The sequence below is a fragment of the Macrotis lagotis genome, chromosome X (assembly GCF_037893015.1).
Source record: "Macrotis lagotis isolate mMagLag1 chromosome X, bilby.v1.9.chrom.fasta, whole genome shotgun sequence".
Lineage (NCBI taxonomy): Eukaryota > Metazoa > Chordata > Mammalia > Peramelemorphia > Peramelidae > Macrotis > Macrotis lagotis.
Window position 1 is genome coordinate 636,660,348 of NC_133666.1, and position 12,564 is coordinate 636,672,911.

General features: G+C 39.6%; 1 protein-coding gene across 5 annotated transcripts in view; it reads right to left on the reverse strand.

Annotated features, from left to right (window-relative positions):
• The window catches only part of FZR1 (fizzy and cell division cycle 20 related 1), a 92,589-nt gene that overhangs the window by 21,878 nt on the left and 58,147 nt on the right, over positions 1-12,564 (reverse strand). For all 5 annotated transcript variants that reach the window (XM_074204158.1, XM_074204155.1, XM_074204159.1 and 2 more), the window contains 4 exons: positions 9,168-9,293; positions 8,703-8,766; positions 8,229-8,356; positions 2,957-3,039 (listed from right to left, as the gene is read on the reverse strand). In XM_074204158.1, the coding sequence (XP_074060259.1) occupies positions 2,957-3,039; positions 8,229-8,356; positions 8,703-8,766; positions 9,168-9,293 (401 nt within the window). The remainder of the gene's footprint in view (positions 1-2,956; positions 3,040-8,228; positions 8,357-8,702; positions 8,767-9,167; positions 9,294-12,564) is intronic.

Below are 12,564 nucleotides of genomic sequence, written 5' to 3' on the forward strand. Positions count from 1 at the left end.
GTTATTTGAGAAAAACACAGAAGCCATTGTCATTGTATTGCAAAGTATATAGTGGGAGAATAAGATGTAAGAAGACTAGGAATGTACGAAGGGAATGGGCTGTGAAGGGTTTTGAACACTGGATGATCTATTTGTTCTTGGAGGGACTGGGAGTCACTGGAGTTGATTGAACAGGAGAGGGAGACTGTCAGACTTTAACTTTAGGAAAATCACTGACAGTTGAGTGGAGAATGGATTGGAGTGGAAAGAAATTTGTGCACCAGAGAGCAACTAGTAGATTAGAGTCTAGGCATGAGGTGATGAGCAGCCTGTACCAGTATAATGGTGGTATCAGAAGAGAAAGAGAGCATTTATGAGAATATTATGTAAATAAAATCAATAAACCTTAGAGCAAGATATTTGTGTGTGTGTGTGTGTGTGTGTGTGTGTGTGTGTGTGTGTGTGTGTATGTGTGTGTGTGTGAGAGAGAGAGAGAGAGAGAGAGGGAGAGAGAGAGAAAAGGAGGGAGAAAGGGATGGAGGGAGAAAAGGAGGAGTCAAGAATCATACTTGACTAGGACTCAGTTATAACAGTGGACAGTGGAAGAATCAGGAGGAAGTCTTGATGGGGGTAAAGACAGTTCAGTTTTGGACATGCTGAGTTTAAGATGTAGATGGGAAAACTAGTTCAAGATGTCTAATGAGATACTGGAGGGTCAGTACAGATATTAGAAATGGGTAAGTAAGATTTGAGAATCATCAGCATAGAGATAATTCAATCCACAGGGACTGATGAAATCACCCAATGAAACAGTATGGAAGAAGAGGATAAGGCTTAGGACAATGTCTTAGGGGGATCCTCACAACATTTAAGAATTATCTGGAAGAAGATTCATTAAAGGAGACTGAGAAGGAGTGTTCAGGTAGGTAGGAGAACCAGAAAAGTGTCATGAAAACCTACAGAATTATCAGAGTATGAGCAACATTCATTGACTGCAGGTGTCAGAAAGGGTGAGGACTGAGAAAAGACCACTAGATTTAGAAATTAAAAGTTGATTAAGGGGCAGGAAGGTGGAACAGTGGTTCGAGCACTCTCCCTGGAGTCAGGAAGACCTTGAGTTTAAATTTGACCTCAGGCATTTAATTACCTAGCTGTGTGACCTTGCGCAAGTCACTTAACTCCACTGCCTTGAAAAAAAAATTAAAAGTTGATTAGTAACTTTAGAGAGCACTTTCGGTTAAATGATGTCTGAAGACAGACTGCAAGGTTAAGAGAGTGAGAACTACATGACTAATACGGAAATGTTTAACATAACTGTACATGTATGACTCATAAAAGATTGCTTGCTGTCTTGATTAGCTTTGGCAAGAAGGACTACCTCATTATATGACAAGTAAAGGAAAAGAGATGATAGAAAGCAAATGAGAGATATGAAGAGGAAGGAACTCTCTACAAATGGCTTAAATTTTTTTTCAGTTATGAGGCTAGGTTCTCAGATTAAGAAAGTGGGGAAAGGGGGAGCCATCCATGGGAGTTTTGAGACAGGATCAAAAGATTAGAAAAGCCACTGTGGAAATTAGGAAGGTGCAAAAGGATTGCCATGTGGTAGTGAGGGACCAGTTAAGTTTAAAATAAATTTGTAGCAGATGCACTCAGCATGATTCTTATCTGTGTAATTACCACAATTTGAATGTGAGCTCTGTGAGAGAAAGGATTATATTACTTTTCTATTTATAGATCCAGTGCTTGGCATTCTGCTAAATAAATATATAAATGTTTTCATGTCACAACAGTTTCATTATGACCTATTCAAATAAACTGCTGACACTGAAAAATGGACAAGGTAGTCATTATAACAAAGAAATTTTCCTCAATGACAACCATAAAGACCTAACAGCCAAGATTGACTTAAAATATAAACTCATTAGAAGACTAAAATAATTATGAACAATATTATTTCCAAAAAAGCTAGTGGGGGTGGCTAGGTGGCACAGTGAATAGAACACCGGCCCTGGAGTCAGGAGTACCTGAGTTCAAATCCGGCCTCAGACACTTTCTAATTACCTAGCTGTGTGGTCTAGGGCAAGCCACTTCACCCCAATGCCTTGCAAAAGCCAAAAAAAACCAAAAAAAAAACCAAAAAAAAAAACCCAACCCAACAACAACAAAAGCTAGTGGAGGAAAAATCATACCAGTAGAAAGGTTGAGTTGAGACCTAACTAAGCCAGATCATCTCAAAAGCATTTTTAATTAATTAATTAATTTTAATTTTTTTTTTAGGGTTTTTTTTTTTTTGCAAGGCAATGGGGTGAAGTGGCTTACCCAAGGCCACACAGCTAGGTAATTATTAAGTGTCTGAGGCCGGATTTGAACTCAGGTACTCCTGACTCCAGGGCCGGTGCTCTATCCATCCACTGCGCCACCTAGCTGTCCCAAAAGCATTTTTAATTTAAACCAGAATATGAAAAATTAGATGCAAAATGAACAGATTTTCTACTACAATGGTCTATGATCATTATCAATGGCAGTGGAAGGATCACATTTTGAATCTAACACTTGATTAACTATATGAGGCAGTACTATTTCACTTGAGAAAACAAACACAAAGAAACAGCTATTTCCTAACAACAGAACAGAAAAATCCCTGATCGAGGTGACAATTTAAAAAGTATTGAGATGGTTTTTCAAGATGTCTTCAAAGGAGGGCAAATCATAAACATGCAAGACATCACAGATGACATCATTACCCTCTCAAAAGCAATAAAAAAAGATGGAAACTAGTATCTAACATACCATCTCTCTCTCATCTCTATAAAATCTATTCATATATCAAAAGCCTGCCATTTATGGCTTTTTGTTATGTAATCCAGTCATCAGCAAACCAGTCAGTGGATTTGGCTCCTCTGCTTAGAACCCAGGCAATACTAAGGGAATGCCAATAACCTTAGATTCTTTGGGTGCAGAAATCAAACTGTACCTTTTGTTGCTGACTGGGGACAAAGAATATGGAGAGACTTCATTGCCATCATCAGGACTTGAGCGCTTGGTGCTGAGCGAATACTGAAGAAGGAAATTTGAAATTAGAAGGAAAAATATACAACAAAAATGATATAAGTCTTGTAGATCAAGATTACACACAAAGCAAAAGAGAAATGAAGCAAAAAGAATCTAACTTCATTTTATAGAAATTTTGCTAAAGGCTGACAAACCTGAACCAGTTGTTTTTCAATTGCTGTCAATATAATGTGTAACAATGTAAGCATCTTAAGATCAGAAAAAGTGTTCTTATACATGTCCCATAATGCAATATTAAATGGTGGCAATGCTGTACCAGAATTTTAGGCTAATAAAGGAGATTTTTACAGCTCTCTCCACATATGCTAACTAACCCTCTCATTTTGCAAAGCAGAACACTGACCAGCACCAAGTCATCACCTTTAAGAAAGTCAGAGAAAGAAGAAAATCTCAGAGAGGTGTGACATGACTAAGCATTATCAAGCCTTCTATCTTAAGAGGCATGCTACACTAACTGGGGTATTGACTAGACAATTCATGATCTGAGAACTAGGCTTTGCCACTAATTTGTCATGTGACCACTTGCAAATCCTGTCTGGGCCTCAGTGTCTCCAAATATAAAACTAGGTAACTGAATTGGATGATTTCAAAAAATTTCTTCCCCCTAGTTCTATATTCTATGACTGCAAGCAACTAGGTTGTAGGAAAAGCATGTCTATATGTATTGAAGAAGAGTTGGAAGTGATGCCTTATTATTGCTTAATCCCCCATGGAATTCTCTATGGAGAACAAAGGAGATGGTGAGGTCTCTCTCTTCACCTTCACTTTCCTGCTATGGGAGAAGGGAATGGGGTGGAGATATAGAAAATAAGCTGTATTCTTCTTAAGCTCAAGAATGTTTAGTGATTCCCCACTAGCTTCTAGGAAAAACTCCAAATTCTTCATCTAGGCATTAGGTGAATGAGCCTTTTCAGCCTTATCTCACATTTGACATTTTAGTCAAACTGGACTCATAGTTGTTCCTCAAACCTGACATTACAACTCCTACCTCTTTGTAGAAGTCAGCACTAGAACACACTGCCTCTTCAACTCTGCCTCTCAGAATTCTTATCTTCCTTCCAGGTCTCATGAACTTAGGTGTCACTTTTGCAAAGTCCCTTAGCTGTTGAAGCTCTGTCTCTCTCCCACTTAACCCCCAGGTCCTCTCCTTAGATTACCTTATATTTTATTTCTTTTTTCTTAGTTCATTTGGTTTTTGTTTTTTTATGTATTTATTCTTATTTTGTACAAATAATGTTTTTATACATTAATATTCTTGTTTAAGAGTAAACATAATACCCCCCCAAAAAATTATAGACCCACATGAGCGATAAAGTTAAGGGAAAAGAAAAAAATTAAAACTAAAAAAAATAGTAATAATTTTAGGTATGGCCAGGTGGTGCAGTGGACAGAGCACCAGACCTGGAGCCAGGAGCACCCAAGCCCAAATCTGGCTCCATACACCCAACAATCACCCAGCTGTGTGACCCCATGCAACCCCCCCCAAAAAGACCCCAAATAAAATAAAATAGTAATAACAATAGTAGGGGTGGCCAGGTGGCAGACAGAGCACTGGCCCTTGAGCCAGGAGCACCCAGGTCCAAATCCAGCCTCAGACACCCAACAATCACCCAGCTATGCGGCCCCAGGCAGGCCACCCAGCCCCATTTGCCCTGCAACCTCCCCCGAAAAAATAATAGTAATAAAAATGTGTTTCAGTCTGTGTTCCAACACCACCAACTCTGTTGCGGGTGGATCACATTCTTTATGATAAGTTCATCACAAAAGTTACTTCCATATTTTTCTACCATTGCTGATCCCAACTCCCTCCATTCGTACTTCTCCACTACCATGCACTATATTTTCTCTCCTTTCGCTCTGTCTCTGCTGTAGGGTAGCTGAGTGGCACAGCAGACAGATCCGAGGCCCTGAGCCCAAATACCACCCCTTAGGCCTAGCATCAACCGGGCCCTATGGTCTCAGACAGGCCATCCAATCCCAGCCCCTTGCAAGAAGTAAAAAAGAAAATGTGTCATCTGACTACTCTCCCACCATGGTCCATCCTCTCCTCCATCATTCACATCCCCCCCTTCCCCCTGTCCCCTGCACCTCCTTCTTACTCCAGATGTCTATACCCCATTGAGTATATATATATGCTGTTTCCTCTCCTAGCCACCTCTGATGAGAGTGAAGATTCCCTCATTCCCCCTTGCCTTCCCCCCCTTCCATATCATTGCAATAACTCATTGTAATAAAGCAAAATCATAATATATGAAATCTTAGCCTATTCCTACTCTCCTTTTTCTTTCTCCCATTACATTTCCCTTTTATCTACTGACTCCATTTTTACACCACATTATATCTTCAAATTCAGCTTTCTCTTGTGCTTCATCTATAAAAGCTCCTTCTACCTGCTCTATTAAATGAGAAGGTTCATATGAGTATTATCAGTATCATTTTTCTATACAGGAATACATACAGTTCATCCTCATTAAGTCCCTCATATTTTCCCCATCTCCTCCACTCTCTATGTTTCACCTAAGTCCTGTATTTGAAGATCAAACCTTCTGTTCAGCTCTGGCCATTCCAACAGGAACATTTGAAATTCCCCTGGTACAACTGAAAGTCCATCTTTTTCCCTGCAAGAGGATGTTCAGTTTTGCTGGGTAGTTGATTCTTGGTTGCATTCTAAGCTCTTTTGCCTTCTGCTATATTATATTCCAAGCCCTACAAGCCTTTAATGTAGTTGCTTCTAAGTCCTGTGTGATCCTGACTGCAGCTCCACAATATTTGAATTGTGTCCTTCTGGCTGCTTGTAATATTTTCTCTTTTGAGTTGGGAGTTCTGGAACTTGGCTATATTCCTAGGGGTTGGTTTTTTGGGATCTCTTTCTTGGGGGGATCAGTGGATTCTCTCCATTTCTGTTTTGTCCTCTGCTTCTAGGATATCAGGGCAATTTTCCTGTAGTAATTCTTTGAAAATGATGTCAAGGCTCTTTCCCTGATCATGACTTTCAGGTATTCCAATAATTTTAAAATTATCTTTCCTAAATCTGTTTTCCACATCAGTTGTTTTTTCAATGAGATGTTTCACATTTTCTTCTAATTTTTCATTCTTTTGGTTTTGAAGTATTGTGTCCTGATTTCTCGTAAAATCAGCAATCTCCCTCAGTTCTATTCTTTGTCTGAAGGATTTGTTTTCCTCAGAGAGCTTTCTTACCTCATTTTCCATCTGGTCAATTCCACTTTTTAAAGCATTCTTCTCCTCAATAACTTTTTGAACTGTTTTATCCATTTGATTTTTGCTGGTTTCTTCAGCATCTTTTTGGATCTCCTTGACTAAGCTGTTGACTTCATTTTCATGTTTTTCCTGCATCTCTCTCATGTTTTTTCCCAATTTTTCTTCTATCTCCCTCACTTGATTTTCGAAGTCTTTTTTTGAGCTCTGTCATAGCCTGAACCCAATTTCTGTTTTTCTTGGAGTCTTTAGATACAGGAGCTTGTGCTTCCTCATCTTTAGATCGAGTGTTCTGATCCTTCTTGGGATCACAATCAAAGTATTTCTCAATGGTGTTCCTCTTTTTTTCTCTGCTTACTCATTTCTCCAGCCCGTGCCTGGTTTTAGGGGTGCTTTCTGAGCTTTTGAGTATTAGTGGGACACCCCCCCCCCACAAGGATCTCAGTGTGTGAGGCTCTATCTTCCCTCCTGGTCTGTGAATGATAGTAAGTGCATCCCTCTGCCATGGGGCTGAGGTGAGGGGGGCCCTGCTGTTCTATGGGAAGGCCTAGACTGCAATCAGGATCTGAATGTGGTCAGAACCTCAGAGTCCTGTTCCAGGGAGAGTTTGGCAGTCTTTCTCCACTCCCCTCCCAAGGCTCAGCACTCATGCCCTGGGGGCTCCTGCTTACCAGCTTCTGCTTCCTCTTCCTGGATTTAGGCTGCCAGGACCACGCGTGCCCTGAGGGCTGGGCTTCACTTGCTAGCTCTGGCAGAGGTCCCCCCAAGTTGTGCCTGGTGCTCCCTGGGGTGTAGGTCAGGAAACTCTTCCACTGCTGTGAGCCATGGCTCTCAGCGCCCTGGGACTGCCTCTGGGAGGCTGAAGTTCCTTTGCTCTGGTGGGCCACCCCTCCAACCCTGTGGAGCCAAGCCTTTCTGCTCTTTTCCAGGTTACCTTGGGTTGGAGAACTGACTCACTGGGTCCCTCTGTGGATTTTGTCTCTCAAAAATATAGTTAGAGTCCTTAGCTTATAAGTTTTAAGAGAGAGCACCTAAGAGACAATCCTCTCTTGTTGCCATCTTGGCTCTGCCCCCCTACATTTTCTTTCAATATGCAACTAGTGTTATCACTCTAGAGAATAAGTGAGCAGAAACTATTTTGAACTGAAAAAGATAACATTAACCTCATGTCCTAGGGCTTTCATCTATAAGGAAGTATGTGGTTTACCAACAACTCCATTCAACTTTGAGAAAACCCAGACAAATTCCCATTGGGAGTTAATCCACGCTCTCCCAGTCTGTGCTTCATAGCCTATTTAACCATCCAACCAGGATGACAGAGCCTAACTAGCAGGGGACATCTTGATTTTTGCCATGCTGCCACGGAAATTTCCACATTCTTTTCTTTCTTTTTTGTCAGCACTATCCCCCTACTTGTTCTAGGAATAATCAAATCAGTATTTATCATTTTTAGAGGAAAAAAGAAGACATTCTACTGTACTTTGGTTCTACTCAAAATCCCTAAGACTTCTTAAATCAAACCTGATCATTACTTACCTTCATGGTTTTTAGTTTCCTCCATTAAAGTACAATCTTCTATAGGACAAAATCTATCACACAATTATATGTATTTATCTCCCCAACACCTAGCATTGTGCCTGGAACACAGTGGGTAATTAATAATTGGTCATCCATTTAGAAATTCCACAATGTCTAAGTCTAGATTTTCCCTTCCTTTTAAAACTCATAGGCAGGGGCGGCTAGGTGGTGCAGTGGATAGAGCACTGGCCCTGGAGTCAGGAGTACCTGAGTTCATATCCGGCCTCAAACACATAATAATTACCTAGCTGTGTGGCCTTGGGCAAGCCACTTAACCCCATAGCCTTGCAAAAACTAAAAATAATCAAAACAATAAAAACCTCCTAGGCAAGGCCATGAGGCAAGATGGCAGACAAGTCACTGTTGTTGCCTGAACTCACTGTGAAGAGGCTCTTTTTTTCTGGTGTGGAGGGTTGTAGCCTGCGGTCCTCTGTCTGAGGATCCTGGACTTTCTCAATCCCAGCTCCTAGTAGTTCATTCTTTAACAAGGCAGAGTAAGCGAGGCCATCTGTATAGACAAAGGATAATGTAAGTGGCTCTAGTAAAAGATGATAAGGAGGGGCAGCTAGGTGGCACAGTGGATAGAGCACCCACCCTGGAGTCAGGAGGACCCGAGTTCAAATCTGAACTCAAACAGTTAATAATTACCTAGTTGTGTGACCTTGGGCAAGTTACTTAACCCCACTGCCTTAACCCCCCCCCCCCAAAAAAAGATAAGGAAAGAAAACCTCCCACCCAGGGTGAATGACAAAGCTCAGAGTTTCAAGCTGTTTTCACTGGTGGCATATCTACTACAGATGTTTCTTGGTACACGATAGGAATCAAAGAGTGAAGGTGAGAATTAAGTTTCCAACCTTTGCCATTATCTGAAGTGGCATCTTTTGCTTTCCGATTCTGACTAGGTGATTTCTCATTTTCCTGAGGAAAAGATAATGGTATGAATTTGTCTTTTTTTCTCCATTTGATCTATCATTGAGACTTTTGACTATTATTTCAACATAAAAGATACCCCCCCCAGTTGATGTATAATTATTCAAAACATTCACTGCTAAAACAGCAACAAGGGGTAAACTATAAAATACTTTTTTTTTTCAGTTCAACAATTTTTTTTTTTGCTAGTCTAGGCCTTGCTGTATTCTAGGTTAAACAGTTTACATTATAGCAAAGCAAGGCAATATAGAGAAGTAAATGCAATTAAAACTCAATCTTCTTTTGTCCTGGTTCAGTAGTGGCTTACTATAGTCCCCAGGCATACAGTAATCAAGAATACTATAGTTATACCTTCTACTTGACTTTCCCAAAGCTCTTGTACCACTCACATTTATTCTGTGGAAATTAATGCTCCAGTTGGCTCCAGCTCTAGAAGGTATAAAGCGGTCTCCATGTTTGCTGGGAGAAGACATGGGAGAATTGGAAGGTGTCAAAGTTCGTCTCATCTCAGCAACCTAGAATTATAAAATCTGAGTCAATGGGTAGAAAAATTACTATTAAAAAGTATACTATTTCTAGTTTACAAGAATTTCCTTCACAATCACTCTGGGAAGTACTTGGCTGTGTAAGCATTATCATCCCCATTAACCATTGAAACAATGAAGTTCAGGGGCAGCTAGGTGGCGTCGTAGTGAATAAAGCACTGGTCTTGGAGTCAGGAGTACCTGGGTTCAAATCCGGTCTCAGACACTTAATATACCTAGCTGTGTGGCCTTGGGCAAGCTACTTAACCCCATTTGCCTTGCAAAAAACCTTAAAAAAAAAAGAAACAATGAAGTTCAGAAAGGGTGAGAGAGTGTTGAGGTGACAGTCAACATGCCTAGGAAGTACAAGATATATTTATATGAAGAACTTTGGGTTGTTCCATGTTCAGAGATCTAGCTTTTGAAACTTTGCTCATACTATTCCCTATGTCTGGAATGTTGCCCTACCCAAGTGTCTGAAGAGTTTTTACAGAATCAGTGGATTATCAGGGGCCTTGGAAGTTATCTGTTCTAACTTCCTTATTTTGTAGGTGAAGAAACATGCATAGAGAAACCAAGTTGCTCAAAGACATAGAGGTAATGAATAGAGCCAGGATTTAATCCCTTATCATCCTCTGATTTAAGTTAATTCAATATAAATTCATTAAACAGCTATACTTTTCCTCAACTTTCAAGGCCCAGTTCTGTTGCTATTTTCTGTGTGAAGTCATTTCTCCTTTGATCCGCAATAAACTCATCCACAGCATATACTTGGTACAAATGATATGTTATCTTGTGCTATAGTTTTCTGTAAATATTTATCCTCTCCTACATCAGCATTAATAGGGCAAGAATCAATCTCACAAGTACTTTGTACAGTTATTCAAAATATCTGTGGGGGAACTAAATAAACAATCTGTAAACCACTTCTGAGAGATTAAGAATTATAATTTTGGGGGTATCTGCAATGGAGAATACCATCTGTATCCAGAAAAAAGAATTGTAGAATTTGAACAAAGACCTTAGACTATTACCTTTGAGTGGGATATTCCATCTTAAGAATTAATATTCTTAGTGAAGTCCTTTCAGGGTTAAAAATCATTAAAACAGACTATTACCCTTAGACTGTTCTTAGAAGAGGGAGAGAGCTCCCCAAGGGGGCGGCTAGGGGGCGCAGTAGATAAAGCACCGGCCCTGGAATCAGGAGTACCTGGGTTCAGATCCGGTCTCAGACACTTAATAATTACCTAGTTGTGTGGCCTTGGGCAAGCCACTTACCCCATTGTCTTGCAAAAAAGTTAAAAAAAAAAAAAGAGGGAGAGAGACCTTGCATTCCCAGTCAGGCACCCTTCCCATTCTGCTAGGGAGTGAAACAGTGGACTGTTTCCAGAAAGACCTTGCATTGATTCTGTTAGGGAGGGAAATAGTGGAACACTTCCAGAGAAGAGTCCTTGCAGTCTTAGTTAGCCACCTATTTGATAATGGACTGTGAGAACAGTAGCCTGCTTTCTCTTCTTTGATAAGTGATAAACTAAGAAGACCTTGCATACTCAGACATTAATTCATTTAACAGAAGGTCATTAGAAATCGTGTTCTGATACCCTCACTATCTGAATGGTGAGGTAATGTTTTATGAAAATCTTTTATTCTTCTCTTTGTTGCTGGGTAGATTTTTCGCATAAAGATTTTTAACTCTGAAAACCTTAACCAATCAGGTTGGAAGAGAGGGAATCATGCTAGGGAGGGGGGAATTGCGCTAGGCCATATAATGTTACTTGACTATCACCTCGGAGCAGTTCCTTGATCTTCACTACCTTTGTGAGACTTGGAGTATGCCCTTTTCTCGAGAAAAGCCAAAATAAACTTTCCTTTTTTTTTTGCTCAGAGGAGTCTCTATATTTTTTTAAAGTGAATTCTTATCCCACACACCTTTAATTTAGAAAAAAAACCTACCTGTTAACTTACTATGTAATTCTGCTATCTCTTATATTTTTCCTTCCTTAAGGATCTTTCTCAACACATTCAACTTATATCAATGTATACCACAGAAACATTGTAAAGACTAACAGACTGCCTTCTTGGAGGGGGGGGGGGAGAATAGGGGAAAAACTGTAAAACTCAAAATAAATAAAATTTTCCAGAAAAAAAAACATAATTTGAATATTTGAGAACCATCAAGCCTTACCCCCCCCCACCCTCTGCCTTCAAGTGACAACTGAGGAGCTTTCTTGCCACCAAATGTGGACAATATTACTTTGTAAATTGGTCTCTAACCACAATTACATGGCTAACTTTTTTTCTTTTTATTTAAGGGTTAATGGGGTTAAGTGACTTTCCCAATGTCACACAACTAGGCAATTTGAGAATTTGAACTCAGGTCCTCCTGACTCTAGGGTTGTTGCTCTATACAGTATGCCACCTCGCTGCCCCCTACATGGCTAACTTTTAACCTGATGGTCAGAGTACATGGTTGTTGTAGGTTGACTAAACTTAATTTAAGCAATGTCATTTAACTGTACTAACTGCTTTTGCAAATGAAGCAACTTTTGAAATCCAAATATGTTTGTGGCACTATTTAGGCTGTTGAGAGAAAAGCATTTTTTTTTCTTGTTACATGTAATAGTTGAGGAAGCTTGTGAAGATGCTGTTTGGAGCAAAAATAAATACATTACCTAAAACCACAAAGAGACGCTCTTTCATAGCATAGATTTTACATAACAAGTCAGTGCTGGAACAAGACTCTCCAGTAAGAGAAAATGACTTTTTAAAAATACCAAAAATTTAAAATTTTAAAAATACCCAAAATACCTCTCCTTATACAATGCCTGGTAACAAAATTATATTTCACACCCCCCCCCCCATCATCATTAGAATACAAACATTTCATCCTTATGAAGTTTTTTTCAAACTGCTCACTTGTATTCACTTTTTTTTAATATTTCTCACCTCTTGGTGTTTATATTTCAAAGTTTCTTTTCCAGTGTAGGGAATGCTTAAAATTCTCTTTTTTCATTGAGTTCATCCCTCCTACCTCTACCCCTATTCCCAGATTATACTTAAGTTTGACTGCATAAATGACCCTTGGCTGTTAGAAGAAATACAACTTTTGCCTTAAAATGTTTTGTGGGTCATTTTGTTTTATAGGAGATATCTGACCTTTCTTTTTAATTTTTTCCCAATCTTATGACTTCCTTTTTATATTTCTTCTTGTCTCATTGACTAATTAGCTTTTGTTTGGTCCTTCTAATTTTCAAGGATTCTG